Source organism: Solanum tuberosum, unplaced genomic scaffold, assembly GCF_000226075.1.
Source record: "Solanum tuberosum cultivar DM 1-3 516 R44 unplaced genomic scaffold, SolTub_3.0 scf00179, whole genome shotgun sequence".
NCBI classification, from domain to species: domain Eukaryota; kingdom Viridiplantae; phylum Streptophyta; class Magnoliopsida; order Solanales; family Solanaceae; genus Solanum; species Solanum tuberosum.
Window position 1 is genome coordinate 838,970 of NW_006239105.1, and position 20,624 is coordinate 859,593.

The 20,624-nt window shown below is 35.7% G+C and overlaps 1 protein-coding gene across 3 annotated transcripts; it reads left to right on the top strand.

Annotated features, from left to right (window-relative positions):
* Window positions 1–4,771: 4,771 nt before the first annotated feature.
* On the top strand, window positions 4,772–20,218 carry LOC102602856 (protein ENHANCED DISEASE RESISTANCE 2-like). 3 transcript variants are annotated; one of them, XM_015311980.1, is made up of 20 exons: window positions 4,772–5,163; window positions 5,666–5,740; window positions 5,838–5,891; window positions 5,970–6,085; window positions 7,327–7,457; window positions 7,550–7,596; window positions 7,681–7,781; window positions 8,005–8,100; window positions 8,167–8,231; window positions 8,310–8,381; window positions 16,665–16,811; window positions 16,900–17,189; window positions 17,559–17,619; window positions 17,728–17,906; window positions 18,433–18,534; window positions 18,691–18,741; window positions 18,827–18,970; window positions 19,416–19,511; window positions 19,615–19,716; window positions 19,805–20,218. In XM_015311980.1, exons 1-20 carry the CDS (start codon window positions 5,020–5,022, stop codon window positions 19,907–19,909), a joined length of 2,178 nt encoding a protein of 725 aa, XP_015167466.1. In that variant the 5' UTR covers window positions 4,772–5,019; the 3' UTR covers window positions 19,910–20,218. The 3 variants fall into 3 exon arrangements, with proteins under 3 accessions (XP_015167466.1, XP_006354684.1, XP_015167467.1); XM_006354622.2 differs by having other exon boundaries at window positions 16,900–17,177; XM_015311981.1 differs by lacking the exon at window positions 8,310–8,381.
* Window positions 20,219–20,624: the final 406 nt, after the last annotated feature.

The window sequence follows — 20,624 nt, forward strand, 5'->3', positions numbered from 1 at the left end:
AGAATTATTTGAGTGGAGAGGATTTTTGGGTTTTGATTTGGGTCTACTGTAAATTGACTAGAATTGGGGGGTTAAAGACTTAAAATACTCTAAATAGGTGAATCAAACACATATAAAACGACCCCCACTTAAAACTAGTCAAATAGGATTTTACCCAAATGTCTGTCACTTGGCAGCCCGTCCCAGGCACCACGGCCACTTGGACGGTCCGTCAAGGGCACCACGGCCCGTGGTGGTGCCCGTGGTCCCTTGAATAGTGGCTCCACCAACTTTCTAAGATCCTAAAACTCCCTAAAACACTAAGGCACCTTGATGGGCACTTTGACGGGCCGTGGTCAAGCCAACGGCTCATGAAGTGCCTCGTGAACTTAGGGCAGTGTCTTGGCCTTAAGGCCTTGACTCCCAAGTGTCTATGGAATCTCCACAGACCCCTTCACGAACCGTGGTCAACATCACTGGTCATGAAAGTGGTCGTGAACCCTTAGGCAGTAGCTTGCCAAGGTCTGGCAGCCTTGGCCCTTTGGCTTAGGCTTGCCTTTTTGTCTTGGTACTTTCCCTTCTCAAGCTCAACCAAACTCTCTAAGGTAATCTAGGCTACTAAGTCTAATACATACCTTGACATTCATCCACTAAACTCCTCATTCTAAGCACGCAAAGCTCAACTATGACTCAAATTATCAACATCTCACTCAAGAACCCTAGCTCTTGGCTCTAGTTTAGTCTACTATTTTTCCGAGTGTTACAATATCTCCCCCTTTGGAACATTCATCCTGGAATGAAATTTCTAAACACTTCTTATAGGAACGACTCAAGAGTAGCTGCCCATCATGCATGCACTATCTTTAAATGCACAAAACAAGACATGGAAACTTCAATCTCAACTAAACATGTTCAATGCAACTAAAGGAAGTAGGGACTACATCTAACAACCCATTTATGCATGAAATTCTCATAACTCATCATATTCATAGGAGTAACTACCTTCTCCACTAACCATGCTCAACATACTCTCATTTAAGTTATAAGCAACTCCACTCAAAAATGTTACAACAAGAGGCAAAACAATGCATGTAAGTCATTACTAACAAAACCTAAGCATTTTCATGAATATGCACAATAGGAAATAATGGCAACATATAAATACTCACAATCTTGCTAAGTAGGCACACTATCTCCCCCCTTGGGAGAAAGCCTACACAACTTCTCCAAACATCAATCATAGCAAGGACAACATCAAGTCCAACATAACAAGTCACAAAAGACAAGAAATATGGAAATTTTCTAAAACATAAAAGAAGCACATACCAGAAGGGACATGAGGAGATCACTCTTGATCTTCTCTAGATTGGTGAGCATAAAACCTATTCTTCTTTTGAGTACCCTCATCCGGATCACTAGAGGCAACTTTCTTATCCTCCCTTCCCTTAGCCTTAAGAACCGGGCAATCCCTCACTTTGTGCCCATCCTTTCCACACCCATAGCAACCATCCGTACCGGCTAGGCACTTACCATAATGAATCCTCCCACACTTGGAGCAAGTAGGCTAGGAAGAATGTTGTCCAGAGTACCTTGGTTTAATCCTAGGCCTATATTGTCCATCAGACTTAGAATTACAATAGTTCACATCATTGGTCCTAGCCCTCTTTACCTCACTATTCATCTTCTTGAGCTTGGGCTCCTCAATTTGTTCGGCATGAACCATAAGACTTGAAATTTCCATACTAGGGATAAGCATTACCGAACGACACTCATTCTCTACTAATTCGGACACTCCCATCACAAACTTATTCATTCTAGCCCTTGAGTCTGCCACTAGAGTTGGGGCATACTTGGATAGATGGGTGAACCCAAGAGCATACTCTTTTACACTCATACCTCCTTGACGAAGGTTGATGAATTCTTACATCTTCCATTCCCTCAATTCTAGGGGAAAGAACCTATCTAGAAATGCCTCTTTGAACCCTTCCCACTCTATTGGCCCCGCTCTTAATGGCCTATTATCTTTCCATTGTTCATACCAAATTTGAGTTATATCCCTCAATTGATAGGCAAATAACTCCGCCTTCTCTACCATAGTCAAACCCATGATGGAAAGCACCTTATACACCTCATCTATGAAACCTTGAGGGTCTTCCTTCCACCTTGGAGCCATAAAACTCCGAAGGGTTCATCCTCAAAAACTCTCTCACCCTTAGAGAAACTATATTCCTATCATTAGTTAGGGCTACTACTTCCTTAGTGACTTGGGCCATAATGGCTCGAGTCAATATTTGGAGAGCAACCCTCATCTCCACATTAGTCATAGCTCATTTATCAAAAGGAACTTGTGGAGGGACTTGATTTGGAGCTTGAAGAGGAACCTCTTTCTCCTCATCATCTTTCTCAACCATACTAGCATTAGCCCTAGTAGTTGACATAACCTGAAAAATCATAGGCAACATTCGAAAAAGGATGTACTAGAGCTAAACTTCTATGGCACGACTATAAGAATGAAGAAGTGGAGTTTCCTAGACATCCCATGGCCTCCGACTCATAAAATGTGTCGCGACTTACACCCACGAATAAGACTCAACTAGAAGTGGTTTGAAACATCCTAAAATATTCCCAAACCTTATGCTCTGAGACCAAGTTTGTCACGACCCAGGAGTACCACCTAGACGTAACATGGCGTAGTTAACCCCGAAGGGGTCGCATATAAGTCCTTAGCATATTCATTGATAATAGAAAATCCAGGGAAATTTAAAACTTTCTTTAAAATATAATATCAAAAACATTTCATAAAAGCGGAAGTCTTTGTAACATCTTTGTCTCAAACCATCTATGAATAACATGAATTAAAGTGTTGGGACGCAGCCCATATAAAGTCTAAAACATAAGAAAAGTAATAGGTTCGTCCTCGAAACTATGAGGACTCACCAAATCTTCAATCTTCTCAGCTTCTTAGAAAACCTATCTCCCAAGTAGCACTTAAGTCTTCAAACCCTACATTTCATTAGAATGTAGTCAATATGCGTTAGTACAAAATGTACCAAGTATGAAAACTAACATACCAAAATAAAACATCTCAAATGGTTAGTCAACATAAGACATAGTCATAGGAGATAATAACATTAACTCCAATAAGATAGCATAACATCATAAGTCAACATAATGCATTTTATCTTCTTTAAATAGAAATAAATCACTTCTTTGACCCTTTGACCAATACTTGAAAGGTGTTAAGTGCCCTCTCTTAATGATCATTCATTAACTTTCAAAGTAAGCAAACATGTTTCAATATGACAGTTTTCCTCTTTGTCATAAGGTATTTCAAATTTATATAGTGGATCACTAGGAATGTATTTAGAATCTCCTTAAATTTACTTTTGATTTTTGACTTTTAAGTCAAAAGGTATAAATTAAAAAATCCTAATTTGTGAATTTGAACTTATTTTTATCTTTAACTAAAACTTTAGTGCTTATAAAACTTTTTAAATTTATCTAAAACACTTAAAAGAAATTAAAAATACTTAAATAAGTCAATTCAAATAGGTTCTTAATCTTGATCAGATGAGAAAGACTTTAAATTATGATTAAAAAAATCACACTACAAATAAGGTCAACTAACTGAAATTTTAATAAATATTAAATAAATAATATATATTTAATTCTATAGGTAGGTAATATCAATAATAATTAAAACTACAATAAAATATATCATATTGAAAACAAAACATAAATACTTCAAAATCACTATTTGAAACACCAAATAAAGAACAATAATTTAAAATATTATAGTAATAAATGCATACAAGAGGATAATAGGGATTTTGGTTAATTTGTAAAAAAAAAAGAAGATAAAAGTAAATATATAAATATTGACAAAAGTTATCATTAACAAATTTAGTTACTTCCTCCGTCCAATAATGATTGTCTAGTATACTAAAAATAGTTGTCCAACAATACTTGTCCAATTTAGAAAATTAAGAGATAATTTACATTTTGTGTCTATTTTACCCTTGCTATTAAATATTATTTTTATCATCTAACACATTTCTCAAAACATTAAATTTAATAAAGTCAAAGGATAATATAGTAATATTACCCCTATTATTTTTTGTGTTATTATTTCTTAAGATGTGTTCCAAGTCAATAGTAGACAACTATTGTTGGACAGATGGAGTAATAAGCTAAGCGTATATATTGATTTACTATTAACTGTTATAACCTACGGAGTTGCTAAATATATATACTAATTTTCTCTCGTATAAATTTTACATTAATATTATTTTATTATAAGCTTCATTTTGAAATTGTTCAATAAATCTATATTATGATTATATTTATCAATTGACCGCGCATTGTGTTGTGGTTTTGAGTTCGTTGGCTTGTGTTCTAATAGTAACCATAGGTAGAAAGCAGGGATCATGGTCCCTAGTCTCATTTTTGCCAAGCTTGATTCTGGATGGCATCACACATGTACTATTAGTACTAAAAGGATTATTTTTTTTTGAAAAAAAAAGAGTTTGTGATTACATGATAATATAGATGGACAAAACTTAAACCAAAAAAGAGAAAAAAGATATAACAAATTGTTAAGAGGTTTGTGATTTATGTGATTAGTAAAATTGGTTGAGAAATGATTGGTGGGGTGTTGTAATATCCAATTTTGAAGAGAAGGGAAGAGAGTAAATATAGGAAGTTGAAAGTGAAACATAGAAAATAATCTGAAGAGAAAGGAGAGAAGAGAAAAAAAAATCAGTATTGTTTAAGCGCGGAGAAGAGGAGAAACTGGAAAAGAAACAGAAAAAGGGAATTCAAGCATTGACAGTTTGCCAAGAAAGTGTCATAAAACAACTCCGGCGGATTGATTCTCTGATTCCATTTTGTGGAATCAGAGGATCATATCATTTCATTTGTCACCCTTCACATTTTGCTTGCTTTCGTATCCTATGTATGGTTCCTCTCAAAAATTATGTATATGATATTTGAATTTCATATGTAGAAAATCTAATCTAATCTTTAGAGGAAAAACGAGAAATGGGATTGCAAGGAAAAATGGAGGGGTGGCTTTGCCTTATGAGATTGAACAGGTTTGGTCTGCAATATTCGCGTAAAAGGTATTTCATTCTCGAAGACAACTGCCTCAAAAGCTTCAAATTCATTCCCACTTCACCAACAGAGGTACTGCAATCATATTCATCGATAAAAAAAGTCTAGGTTGGTAGGTGCAGGGGCAGACCTATGTGAATGACAGGGGTTTACCCAAACTCCCTCCATAAAAAATTACACTGTTGTATAAAAAGGGTAGATTTTCAATATTTCTATATATATACTAATTTTGAACCACCTAAATCAAAGAAGAGAGATAGCCCAGTGGTATTAGACTGTGCAACTTGGGCTACTTCCTAATTTTTTTAAATGTAATTCTTTGGACTTTGTACTTTGCACTCTAGTTCACACATTTATATTTTTATTTTCCGAACCCGTGAGTGAAAATTCTGAATCCGCCACTAGGTAGGTCTATTTATGCCTTTGCACAAGTAAACTCCTCTCTTTATCCTTTTGTTACTTCTTCGTAAGTCAGTTGAAGCAAGGTGCTAGATGGGCTTTTAGAATTGTTTCATCTTTAATTTATTCATTTGTATGAGAATTATATTAATATTGGATTTCCGTTGTATGTTAGGAGCCAGTAAGAAGTGCAATAATAGACTCTTGCATCCGTGTCACCGACAATGGAAGAGAGACCTTTCATAGAAAAGTACTATGTTTTTACCTGTTTCATACTTTTAAGGCTAAATCAAGGGTTGCCTTTCTCCGGTTTTTTCTTATTAAATGATCTCAGTTGCTCCTTGTAGGTGTTATTCATTTTCACCTTGTATAATACCTCTGATCACAATGATCAACTCAAGGTACGCTCCGTTACCATTACTAAGTGAATTCAGGAGATAACTCAGATATACAAGTCATTATATTCATCTTTTTTGTAGTTGGGAGCGACCAGTCCTGAAGAGGCCGCTAATTGGATACATTGTTTAAAGGATGCTGCACTCAACACAGAAAGAAGCTTAAATGCCCCTTCAAGAAGAAAATGGCAACCTTTCAGGTTAACCTTTAATTTTATATTCAAATAACTATTTGTACAACATATACACTAGAAATAAAAGATATATGTTGTACCTAATTAAACAACGAGCGTTAAAAAAATAAACTTTGTTCAACTCAACCTCAAAAGTCAGCTTACAAAGTGAGGGTTGTCCAATACTATGTAAGGAGACTACTCATTCCGTTCATAAATGTAGGCATGCTAACATCCTATGCACACTACGGATTGTACATCTTAAGTATGGATAACATATTAATATTAGGAAATACATTAATTACATGGATTGGATTGGCTCTGATATCTTGTTAAGAAAATGGATCTTGGTCCTAACTCAACCTCAAAGCCAACTCATGAGGTGAAGATTATTCAGAAACCATATAATGAGACAACAACTCATTCTCTCAATACGTTGGACAATATAACAACTATGACATATAAGAATAAAATGAAATCTGAAGTCTTTCATTTTCTTACCATCCTTCATATTTTTTTCTTTCCTTTATTAACGTCATCCACATACTTTACTTTGACATGTTGTGTTCAACCAGGGGTATAAGCTTATAATAAAGTGCCACGTGGTTTCTTATTTTACTTTCTGTTTGCAGAGATTTGATCTTAGGTTCTTGTATATCTATTTAGGCAGGCAGCACTGCTTAGACTGCTCATAAAATGAACTCCATTTTGTTTAATACCAAGTTGAGCATAAGGGAGCATTATGGAATATAGTGTTTGATTGATTAAACAGAAGAACTAGAGATTCTATTAAAATAATGAAATACACTTCCACATAGTTCTCAACTTGTTTATATGTAACTGTGACATAGTTGATGTTATAGTGCCCTTACATGATTGAGTAGAACAACTGAAGGTTATTAATGTAGAAATAAGCAATTTATCCATTGAGAATTAGTTTGGATTGGATACTCAAGGAAAAGATTCAAATATGCCATCGAACTTTGAGAAAAGGTTTATCTATGTCATCTGTTAAAAGTTTGGCTCACATTTCCATTTGAGAAAAGTATCATCCATGCCATTATTTGTTAACTGAAATGACATATATGAGCCAAAGTTTTAACGGATGACATGGATGAGCGTTTTCTCATAGTTCGATGACACATTTGAGCCTTTTCCCTTCTTTAAAATATTCAAAATTGATTGCTAGTTCACTTTTTGGTCTTGGTGGCTTTATCCAGGTGGAGCAGGGTATCTGTGCTCTCTGAATTGTACTTATGGTTTTGCAGGTTGAGTGTTTCTAAAAGTATTGCTCATAAGAGCTCCATGGATATGGCAGCTGCTTCTTTTATGCATGTCGATGCGATGACATTTGATGTTATTGCTCCTTCTCCATGGAAGATATTTGGCTGTCAAAATGGTACCAGTTAGATCTTTTTTACTTTATATGAAAGAAGACTCATATTACGTAAGACAGAAATGATAGATGTTAACCTTTGTGTTTTCACACAGGCTTGCGGCTGTTCAAAGAAGCGAAGGACAAAGGTTCAAATGGGAAGGTATATGCTATTTACATATGTTATGTATGAGTTTCTTGATTTAGGTAGATATTTCCTTGGTGTGACATTTGTTTTGTAACTCAGCAAAGGGATGGTTCTCCAGCGATAATGGCAGTAGGTGTGATTGAAGGAACATCTGAGGCCATTTTCCGCACACTCATGTGTCTTGGTCCATCAAGAATAGAGTAATATTTTTGACTCCTCTTACAGTTCTTTTGATTGTTTGGCATATACTTGTTTCAATAATAATTATGAGCTTGTACCGTTTCCTGTGTGATGACTAATATAGTCAACCTAAATGGAGTTGAATAATGTTCTGCGAGGAAATTCGTTCATGTCTTTGCAATTTGACAAGTTCTTATTAGTCCAAATTCTGAAATGTACCTCTTTGTACTTCTCTTTCTACAGATGGGACTTCTCTTTCTACAGAGGCTGTGTGGTTGAGCACCTCGATGGTCATACAGATATAGTACATATTCAACTATACAACCATTGGCTTCCCTGGTGAGGCGCATAACTATTACAAATTTGACCTCATAGTGTAAGTTTGGATTAACACTCATTTTGCAGGGGAACAAAAAGAAGAGATTTGTTACTACGGCGTTACTGGAGAAGAGAGGAAGATGGCACATATGGTAATCAAACAAAATGTTTTATGAACTTATTAAAAAAAAATTGCCATATGCTGAGTTACTTACTCTATCTATATGCAGTTATTCTCTATCATTCTGTCATTCACAGCAAGTGTCCGCCACAAAATGGATATGTTCGTGCTTGCATTAAAAGTAATGTATTTTTTAACTTTGAGATTCTGAAATGGAATTCGTATGTCATGTAGTAGTTCCCATTTCCATTCTATGGTCACCATGCCTATACCATCTAAACCTCAATAATAGGATAGTTGGGATTGGCTATTGCCTATTCATCATAAATTGACTAGTTTTATGTCGGTTGCCGACCTACTGCAAGCCACCTTCTTAACAGGTTTGGGACTGATAACATAAGTAAGTTCAAACAGGTGAACCACTCCTATCCTTCAAACATTATTTTCTCACCGATAAATTTTCAGTTGCAAATGTGTAAGCTTAGCTTCCTTTTATTGTTGCACTCATTTCATTCTTTGTCATTGCCAATGAGGTTCCAACATTATCCTTCATATACCTAGAACTTATTCCCAAGAATCCTAAATGAAAAAAGGGTTTTTGTACCATAACACTGTCCATTGGACAAAGTACGTGTGTCGGCAAGATCTGATGATCTCTTGTTTTCAGATTCATACTCAAATAGGTTTCTTCAAATAGTGTCATTTGAAGTAAAACATGAATCTAATGTTCTTCCTTTTTCTAATATATTAAAAGCGGCAAAGCATGTTAATAAGTATTTAATGAGTTTTAAAAGCTTAGCTAGTACTTTTTGAATTTTCTCAAGTAAAAATTGGTACTGTATTCTTTCGTACAAGAAAAAGATGTAGCGGTGCCTACTTGTTAGAATGGATGCGTCCACTAGTGATGACTGGACCAGGTCCATCAACAAAATAATAGTGAGGAAAATAAATAACTCAAAGTAATCAAGCACAAGGATTTTACATGGAAACTCACTTGCTCAAGGGAGGTGAAAACCACGACCTGTACTCATAGGATTTTAACCCAAACTCCATTTCACTCAAACGGAGCAAAGTTTCATATTACAAACTCATACAACCTAGGAATTAAACTCTTAATCCCTTCCCACTCACTGTAGCAACTCTACTACAAAAGAAACTAAGCAATAACTCTATTGCCCACTAAACCCACTAACTCTAGTTGATCTAGACTTCAACAACCCAACAAGGCTAACTCTAGCCACCAACTCAGATCTCGAAGATAAGAGCATAAACAAGCAGCAACTCTGCTACACTCACACATCAACTAACTCTAGTTGACACTCCTAGGCAACTCTACCCAAGAGAACATCAAAACAATGATGTAAAGAGGTGCCTAAAACATAGATGATTCGACTAACTAACTCTAGTTAATCTGACTCAACCTTTAGACTTAGACAATCAACCGATCTACTATCCTTTATAACTTAGGAGTAGATTTACAATATAAAAACAGAAGACACAAAGCTTAAATACAACAAAGACTCTTCAGCACTCCATCAGGTCCCTTGCTGAGTATGAGCAGTGTTTATCCTTGAAGATGGCTTCTTCTTTTTAAGCTTATGAATTTTCAGAATTCAAGACATTGTTTGCCAAATCTTGAGTTGTGTCTTTGGAGAAGAGACTAATATGATATGGACACAAACCCTTGGAGCAAAGTCATTGGCTGAGAGCCTGCTACTCTAAAAAGTCGTGTACCAACCATGTCAGATTTGTCATCTTTTAGAAAGTTGTCTTTTGTCTTTTTCATGTACGCGGTCTTTCCTCGACCAGGACCCTTATTAGATCTGAAAGTTTGTTAAATCATCTACACTTCAAATCAACTTAAAATAACAATTTTCCTCTTTTTGATGATGACAAACTAATATCCAACCACTTCAACTTTTGTCCCTTGGTTTCGTTCATGCCCCCTATCATCGGTCCCAATACCAAAAGACTAAGTCTTTCCTGGATCTGGTCCCCTGTTATATCCCGAAGTTTGTTAAATCATCAAAACATAACATCAACTCCAAAATAACATTTTCCCCTTTTTAGATGATGACAAACTTATTCAACTTCTCCCCCCTATCAATATGAATCTTCAAGTAACTGGCATTGGTCCTTTTGTTTCATCATTCCCGAGGTTTGTTAAATCATCAAAACTTCAAATCAACTCCAAAATGACCTTTTTGATGTTGACAAACTTATTCAATTTCCCCCCTTTAAATAGTTCCCCCTATCATCATGACCAGGTCACTCTTTCAAGTTGCTAACATTGATCGCATACCTTAACAATTTCCCCCCTTTTGACATCATAAAAAAGAGTGAAAGCAGTAAACCAAGTTGACAGAAATGCAGTTTAAGCGAATTCATAGCCACTTGGACAGCACTGAGCATGACTAAAAATGCATAAAGTAATGAGACAAGTCAGTAAAAACAAGGCTTTTTTTCATTCATAAATAAAAGATCAGCAGTCAAAACATTGCAAATATTATTACGAATGAGAACTAGGACAATACCCACAAAGTTACAATAGAAGAGGAAGAACAGGGACTGACACAAGAATTTAGGAAGAGAGGGGGAGTCTTAGGAGCAAGGGATTAAAAGAGTAAGGTTAGTAGATCATTTTCCTGAGCATGGTTTTTCAGAAGCCTCTCTTGAAGTTCAACATTTTTTGTTACCAGGGCTTCATGTTGAACCTTCATGGGGTTGCAAGTTCTTTTCAATCTAGTCCCTCTAATTGTGCTTTCAGAAGTTGAGCCTTCAGGAAAACTTATTCAGTATCCCTGTTAGCAAGAGCAATTGTCATAGCTTCCAACACAAGCTTGAGTTTCTCAGGTTCCACCAATGGCTTAGACATATTACTCTTTTTCCCTGGTCTTCCCTTCCACACATTCACATGCCAAGTCAGAAGGTACCCATATCTCATGTTATATGTACCATCCTTAACAGATATGATCATGTGCATGTGTTCTAGCATTATGGCAGAAAGAAGAGATAGTTGCCTACCCGAGTATTTAGACTCCCATCATCTACAACAACCATGTTGTAATAAAAGTCCCTCATTTATGACTCATGCAACACATGTAAGTGACCTTCAAACAAATGGGTCCTACTTTGAATTTCTACAACATCAATCAGACTCCTCATGCTTGATTTTGTTTTTCATTTCAAGGTCAGACACCCTCCTATTGAGAATATTTTGAGTTCTCAGAATATCAACCCTTTATTTTTTGGACATCATCTTTTCCACCTTTTTCTTTTTGCTTGTTGAACCTGGTCCCTCTTCTGACTCAAGAATTTCTTCATCAAAAAATTCTTGAAAAGAGGACAAAAAAGGGTTTTGAAAATTTCTGATTTTTAAGGGGATTTGAATTTTCTGGGGAGATTGAAAGAAATAGTGAGTACAAAAGGGAGTGAAAAGGTGTATCATGTCTCCTAAAATGAAGTGTCATTTGGTATTCAAATGATGGGACAACCGTCAGATACTTGGATGGCAAACACGTGGTAATTGCAATGGTTCTCATGCATAATTCAAGATGCAATGTTAAGAGTTCTAACCTTCGAGAATGGACCGGGTCCCTCTCTATAATTTAAATGTAATTGCTTAGATCTATCTTGACCTCCCTTTTCCTTCAACAATTCTACCATGTGCATATACCTACAAAAAAAGTATAAGACTGAATTTGCTAAAACATATATAACTAAAAAACAAGGATACCTACTCCCTTTACATAGTCATGAGAGGGTTAATTGCTTCAAGCAAGATCCATTCAGTCAAGTTTCAGCATCCCCAATTTCAATTTGTTTATCTCGACCAGGTCCCTAGTCAAGTTTTTTGTGAAGATATAAGCAATTTGATCTTTGGTCTTTTAGAATTGCATGATGATATTTCCTTTGTCAACATTATCCCTCAGAAAGTAATATCTCACATCAATATTCTTAGTCCTTTTATGATGGAGTGGGTTCTTAGACATATTGAGAGCACTTGTGTTATCACACAAGAGAAGGAAAGCTTCAAGTTGTTGTTTGATCCAGAGGAGTTGAGCACACCAAGTTGCATCTGCTACATACTCTACCTCAGTTTTTGAAAGAGCAACTGAATCTTGCCTTTTAGTTCCCCATGAAATGATAGATGAGCCTAGAAAATGAGCCATTCTTCATGTACTCTTTCTATCAACTTGATACCTTACATAATCAGCATCAACATATTCGTCCACATCAAAAAAATCTCCTCATGGACAGAATAGAACCAGGTCCCTGTCTTCTTCAAATGTCTCAGGATTCTCTTAGCAGCCTTCAAATGTGATTCCTTCGAACAAGCTTGGAATCTTGCATTAATTCCAACAGTGAAAACAATATCAAGTATGCTATCAATGAAAAATAGCAAGGATCCAATGATTCCTCTATACGTTGTATCATTTACATCTGGACCAGATCCATCAGCATCCAACTTCGAGTTGGTCCCTATGAGAGTATCAATTTTCTTGGCATCCAAAATGTGAAACTTTTTCAGCAACTTCTTGTACATTTCTTGACATACGAAGGTACTTTTAGAAGTTTGCTTGATTTGAAGCTCCAAGAAGAAATTTAATTCTCCTATCATGCTCATTTCAAAAATCACTACTCATGAGTGCAGCAAACTCTTCACACGGCGGTTGCCCCAAAGATGATATCATCGATATATATTTGAATGATCAAAAATTTCTTTCCTTTCGATTTCAAAAGGAGGGTTTTTTTCAATTTACATTTTTGAAACCATTGTCGAAAAGGAACTTGGACAACCTGTCAACTGGTCGGGGAACCAAGTGTCATGCTTTGCTTTTTTCAAATTGAGCTTGATCAGCTTTTTCATTCTCACCTTCAGAATCAACATTATTAGTTTGAACTGCATCATCTTTATTCAAAATTGTCTACCAGACTAGGTCCCTCACTAGGTTCATCATTTGTATCAGCTTCTTTGGGATTTCTGGATTCCTAAGGAGGATGTTCTTTGGCAAGTTCACCGTTTAGACTGTCTCTCTGAATCTGAAGGAGATTTTTAATCTCAAAATTCTCTTTGTTCAACTTCTCAATTCTTCTAGACTCATCAAAAATCACATGAACACTTTCTACAATGCACAATTTTTTTATATACACCAATAAGCCTTGTTGGAGGAAGAATATCCCACAAGTACTCTTTCATCATTATTAGGATCAAACTTACCAATATCGTCCTTCCCAATGTTTAGAACAAAATATATTACGACCAAAAGCCTTTAGATAACTCAGTTAAGGCTTTCTATTGTTGAGCAGTTCATAAGGAGTTCTGTTGAGGAATAACCTGATCAAACACATGTTGGTCACATAGAAACATAGTCCAAGTGAACCTTGAGAAGTCATGCACGATCACAAGAATATACTTCCTTCCTTCTTTGATCTAAGTCTTCACTAGAACATACAGATACATATGGAGAAGCTCAAGAGTTTTTATGATGCTCACTTGCTTCTTCTATTTGAATGATGAGCTGGTTTGCTTCCCCTTAACATGAGTATTACAAACTTTTTCATCTGCAAATTTCATCATTGGTAAACTATGAACCAGGTCCCTTGACACAAGTTTGTTTAGTAGAGAAGCACTCACATGTCCAAGTTTCATGTGTCATAGGTCAGTATTCTCACCTTGAGCACTAAGGCAAGTGAGGTTGTTACTACGAGCAGTGTTTAGATCAGCAATATACATGTTCTTGCATCTCTTTTCTGTCAAAATCACCATCCGAGAGATCAAGTTTGTAACCACACATTTATCTGATAAGAACTTCACTCAATTTACTTTATCACAAATCTTTGAAACACTTAGAAGATTGTACTCAACCCATTGACACAGTACACAACTTCAATGGAGTGTTCCACAGACTATCAAGTCCTGCCTACACCAAGAATGTAACCTTTCTTGCCATTGACAAAAAAGATACATCCACCTTGAAGTGCCTTGAGAGAGAGGAAGTTTTTAGTTTTTCCAGTCATGTGCTTTGAGCATCCACTATTCATGAACCAACACTGACCGATGCTACCTCCTCTCACTTGCATAGCAAATCACTTCTTAGCCTTGGGAACTTATTTGAGACGGAGTTCCCAATAAGCAGATAAAGAAGTGATAATTTCCAGTAAGGCAGACTGGTTTTCTTCAACTTAGGACACAACTAGGTCCCTTCTTCTACATGTTCCTCTGTTTGGAATAGTTTGAAAAACTTTCTTCATGTTTTTTCCAGACAAGACAATCATTCTTAAAATGTCCATTTTGACCACAATGCACACATAGCAAATTATCATCAACAGAAACATATTTGTTGTGAGGATTGTATGATGAATCTATCTTCTCACAACCCAGCCCAATTAAATGTGTAAGCAATTTAGAGGACGTGGTCCATTTGAGGGATTTGTTTAGTTCCTCTTTTATATGAACCAGGTCCCTCTCCAACACATGATTTCTTTCTAAAGCCAAATGCATCTTCAATTTCAGCAGTGCACAACTTATTTTAAAGTTCAAGCTGCAAGTTGTTGGCCTCGTTCTTTCCTTTAGAAACAGTTGTGGTCACCCTTTTTATCTTTTCCTTCGGTTATAGATTTTCAGTGTCTAAAACAACCATTTGTTTTTCTATATCAGATGTTTGGGTAACCAGAGTAATTTTTCCATCATGAAAGATGTCTAGGCTATTGTTTAACAGATCCTTCTCAGTGGTTAGCTCACTGATCGAATCAATTAGTACAAGAACTAGCTTTCTCAATTTTCCAATGGAGAAGATATTCAGATTTTGCTTGAAGTCAGATAGGGTTACCTTTTCATTATCATCATCCTCTTCTGATTTTGCCATGAAGGCAAACATATAATCAAATATTTCTTCGTCTTCTTTTATAGTGAACATGGAAGAATCATCAGGGTGTTCAGAATCATCTGAATCACTTGAGGTATTTCCAAACGACCAGAGCTTTCTAAACCATATAATCAGCAGTTTCTCTTCTGCTTGACTTGTCAGCGACTTGGTCCCTTCTTTTGTCCTTGTCTCCTCCAGACTTGACATATTCCTTGTGTTCACCCTTGTGCATAGGGCTCTCTGATGAAGTGGCCTGGTTTACGACACTTGTGACACAAGTCATTTGAGTTTTTAGCCTTGTCAAGATTTACTTTCTTCCTTTTTCTAATATATTAAAAGCGGCAAAGCATGTTAATAAATATTTAATGAGTTTTAAAAGCTTAGCTAGTACTTTTTGAATTTTCTCAAGTATAATTAGTACTGTATTCTTTCGTACAAGAAAAAGATGTAGCGGTGCCTACTTGTTAGAATGGATGCGTCCACTAGTGATGACTGGACCAGGTCCCTCAACAAAATAATAGTGAGGAAAATAAATAACTCAAAGTAATCAAGCACAAGGATTTTACATGGAAACTCCCTTGCTCAAGGGAGGTGAAAACCACGACCTGTACTCGTAGGATTTCAACCCAAACTCTATTTCACTCAAACGGAGCAAAGTTTCAGATTACAAACTCTTGCAACCTAGGAATTAAACTTTTAATCCCTTCCCACTCACTGTAGCAACTCTACTACAACAGAAACTAAGCAATAACTCTATTGCCCACTAAACCCACTAACTCTAGTTAATCTACACTTCAAGAACCCAACAAGGCTAACTCTAGCCACCAACTCAAATATCGAAGATAAGAGCATAAACAAACAGCAACTCTAATGCATCCACACATCAACTAACTCTAGTTGACACTCCTAGGACACTCTACCCAAGAGAACATCAAAACAATGACGTAAAGAGGCTTGACTAAAACATAGATAATCCGACTAACTAACTCTAGTTAATCCGACTCAACCTAAAGACTTAGACAAACAACCGATCTACTATCCTTTATAACTTAGGAGTAGATTTACAATATAAGAACACAAGACACAAAGCTCAAAATACAACGAAGACTCTTCAGCACTCCATCAGGTCCCGTGTTGAGTATGAGCAGTGTTTATCCTTGATGATGGCTTTTTTTTGTAAACTTATGAATTTCATAATTCAAGACATTGTTTGCCAAATCTTGAGTTGTATCTTTGGAGAAGAGACTAATATGATATGGACACAAACCCTTGGAGCAAAGCTATAGACTGAGAGCCTGCTACTCTAAAAATTGATGCACCAACCATGTCAGATTTGATAGCTTTTAGAGTACATATGTCTTTTGTATTTTTCATGTACGCAGTCTTTCCTCGACCAGGTTGTTTGTTAGATCCGAAAGTTTGTTAAATGATCAAAATTTCAAATTAGCTTAAAATAACACTACTTTTCAATTTTTTTTACTCCTTCATATTTGTTTTGCTTGATTTTTCCTTTTCCTAGGACTATGTTTTAATTAAGACATGCATGAGTTCCCTTACTCTTTTTTTTCTGATGCATTATTTTGGAAATTGTTTAGGTGGTGGACATGTTATAACTCCAACCAAACATGATAAGCCGTCTATTATTAAGCATATGATTGCTATTGATTGGAAGTTATGGAAACCTTATATGAAGAAAGGGGCTACGGTATCCATGACCATCCGCTTCCTTGAGAGAATTGCTGGTATTTTTCAGTGCACGAAAAAGAAATGGACCATTTTATAGTGCATGTTTCATTGATATGTCTTGTGTTGTCTTCTTTTATGTTACAGCATTAAGAGAGATGTTCAAAGCAAAGGAAGGGAACTACTTCTCAGAGTTGTCACCGACTGTGCTGACAAGGGATATTGACCTGCCTGTTAGTGAAAAGGAAGAGATCAAAACAGAAGTCGATTATAAAATGATCACGGATGAAAGAGTGAAAAATGAGGCAAAAAATCCAGTATCTTCAAATCTCACCAGATTGGATGATGCAGCTGATGAGTTTTACGATGTTCCTGAACCATCCGACAACGAACACCACGCTTGGGCTTCAAATGCAAGTCCAGAAGTGAGTTGTATGGTACACTCTAGTATCTAAATTTTTCAATATCTTTTATTACTTTTTAGAACTGGTTGAGTATGAAGTCATTTATCACACTATATCAAAAACAACTTTTAGCGGCACTAAATATACACATTAACAAAGAGTCTGAAGTCTTTACCGACATTAGTTAACTGTCATTAGATCCAGTGTCTCTATAGGCCTTAGGAACATTTACAAAGAATGCTAATTGCCACTAAAAATACATATTTAGCGGCAATTAAGCTATTGTCGTTAAATAATTGCCGCTACATTTTTTTTGTTGTAGTGTCATTATTATATCCTTTATCAAAATTGTTAAATATTGAATTGTTTCATGGCAAAGTTCTTTCATCCCTTAATTTGCAGGAATCTTACCACACAAAATTGACCACGGCAAATATTGTGAAAAAGTTACATGATCTTACAGGTTAGTGTTGTTCTATTAAAAGGCAGTGACGACTTGAAAATGAAGAATGCTTTATTATTGTTGTTACTCTGAGTTAATGATATGTTGTCTACGTTTCAAATGTTGCAGTTCAAAAAAGGGGTTATATGGACTTGCAAGAAATGGCTTGGGATCAAGAGTGTGTGTCATTTTGCTATGGAGCAACTCTTCAAAAAGATCAAAGTTTTGGTATGCCCTGCAGTTGGGCTGCTGCCGATCCATCGTCATTTTTGATTCGTGCTGATAGTTACTTGGCAGACCAGGAAAAGGTTCTCTCTCTTATTAGTAATGACTTGTAAAAGATCACGCACTGTATAATACTCTTAAAACTTACGGTTTTTAGCTTTTATATTATATGTCACTTAAAAAAAGTAAATCCAAACACGTTCGTCATACCCAACTTTTGGTTTTTAGCTTATTTTTGTACTTTTCCAGCCTAAAAGAAATTGTTAAGCACTTTTTGTGTTTCTCAATCACCTCCAAAAATAAAATTAAAAAAGCTTAAAAGCCAAAAGGTGCTTAAAATAAGTCAATCCAAGATTCCTAGATATATGCTACATATAGTTGTGGTATGAGCATTACATAAGAATAGGACTTCGTACATTAGGTAACAAATCCCCCTCAAGAAGAGGTGGATGAAGCCTTCCCTTTAATATTGATGTGGAAACAAATTTATGCATAAAAATTTCAAGAAATAGTATATCTGAACCCATAATTTCAAAAATACAAACCTTAAAGTTGAATCCATGGCTTGTAAATGCTATGTTGATTGTAGTAGTTCATCATTTCTGTTAGGTTAAGGCCAAGAGTACCTTGATGCAAATGGTTGCAGCTGATTGGTTAAGATCTAACAGACGTGAAGATGACCTTGCTAGTCGTCCCGGAGGCATAGCGCAGGTAACTTGTCATTCTTTTTGGGGCTGATGCTAATAAGGTGAATAAATGTGATAAAAGAAGGTTGTGAACAATAAAAGCAATCAATATATTCATGCGACAAGTTCCACCTTGTTTTTCTATAGATTGCCTATCTAAAATTTCTCTTGCAATGTACAGAGATATGCTTCTCAGGGTAGGCCGGAGTTCTTTTTCATTATCAACATCCAGGTCATTTCTTCAGCTTACAAATGTATAATCATCAAACACCTAGACTTTTTAATCTTAAATATTTTTGTTCCGTTAAATGGATCAGGTCCCGGGAGCAACCACTTACAATCTTGCTCTATATTACATGTTGACATCTCCTTTGGAAGAAACACCGTTACTTGAGCGCTTTGTCAATGAAGATGATTCTTTTAGGAATTCAAGGTTTAAGCTTATACCATACATCTCCAAGGTTGGTATATTAGGGGCATGAAGCAAGAGTTTAGCTAAACATAATACACATAATACATAAATATGCCCTTTAACTTGGCTTCAGCTGACATTTTTGCTCTCCAACTTTGAGTGCGCAACAAGTAGACACTTAAACTTGTATAAAATTGAACAGATAGACACGTTCATCCTATATGGCGTCCTACATGACAATTTTGTGTCCTATGTGGCATCTTACATGTATTATGCCACATATGACATGTGTGTTTATTTATTGGGTTTTATACAAGTTTAAGTGTCTAGTTATGCACACTCAAAGTTGGAGGGTATAAATGTCAGTTGAAGCCAAGTTAAAGAACATATTTATGTATTATGCCAACATAATATAAGATAAAGTTCATTTCTCTTCACTTGGATGAATATACAAGCATCCCATATTAAACCTTTTACTGACTAATAATCCATAGGGATCCTGGATAGTGAAGCAGAGTGTTGGTAAGAAAGCTTGCTTGGTTGGTCAAGCACTAGAAGTGCATTATTTTCGAGGAAGAAATTACCTAGAGGTAAAATGCACGACTAAAGAGGACATCATTACTAACCAAAAAGCTCTTTTCTGTTACGCTCTCATTTCAAATACTAACCAGGAAATTTGTGTTGATATTTCAGCTTGGCATTGATGTTGGATCATCAACAGTGGCACGGGGTGTGGTCAATCTTGTTCTCGGATACTTGAACAATCTTGTTATCGAAATGGCATTTCTGATACAGGTATAAATCATCGTCTTCTTAATAAAATACTTTACTTCTTTTCTCATCTTGAAAATAGTTGCATATTGTTTAATTCATATTTTTATAGGGTAATACACCAGAAGAACTCCCAGAGTTTCTTCTAGGAACGTGTCGATTGAACCATCTAGACGTATCCAAATCGATTCAAACAGACTCCGTAAGCATAAGCTAAACATAATATTTTTCAGAAAAAAAAGTTGCATTACTGCAAGGGTTTATTAATCTAGCAGAAGAATGAAGATAGGTAATGGAAAGCTCATATTGATTGATTCATATTTTTATTTTGTTAATATATCCATGCACCTTAATGATGGTGATTAGGCATTTGCTTAATCTATATATGTATTAATTAATATAGCAAAAATACATAACAAGTGCCTTGGATATTTATTCAATCCATATAGACAAATATAGGCATTCTTTTACATCAAATTCATTTGATTTTAGAAGTATATATTTGTTGATTTTTATTTGAAGATAGGGGGTTATTAATCTGTAATTTTTTCTCAATTTCAAATAAAATTTCCATTCTTGGAACATACAAATTCTTCAATAACTGCTCTTGTTAGTTTCTATATTTTATAGATTTAAGTATATGTTTGGCAGCAAGAAGGAGAGTATTATAAATAACTTATTTAAATGGCATAATATAATAAATATGCTCTTTAACTTGGCCTCATTTCATATTAATTATATCCTTCAACTTTGAGTGCACAAGTACACTTAAATTTGTATACAAATAGACACACACTACCTACGTGACATCCTACATGGCAATTTGCATCTTATGGGGTGTCCTACATGTATTATGTCACATAGGACTCATGTGTCTACTTGTTCAAGTTTGTACAAGATTAAGTGCCTACTTGTGTACACCCAAAGTTAAA

Coding starts and splice junctions, on each gene's coding strand:
- LOC102602856 (XM_015311980.1), top strand. CDS start 5,020: ATGGGATTGCAAGGAAAAATGGAGGGGTGGCTTTGCCTTATGAGATTG. Junction 16,812..16,899: donor CTTCCTTGAGAGAATTGCTG/GTATTTTTCAGT, acceptor TTTATGTTACAG/CATTAAGAGAGATGTTCAAA. Junction 19,512..19,614: donor GAGGAAGAAATTACCTAGAG/GTAAAATGCACG, acceptor TTGATATTTCAG/CTTGGCATTGATGTTGGATC.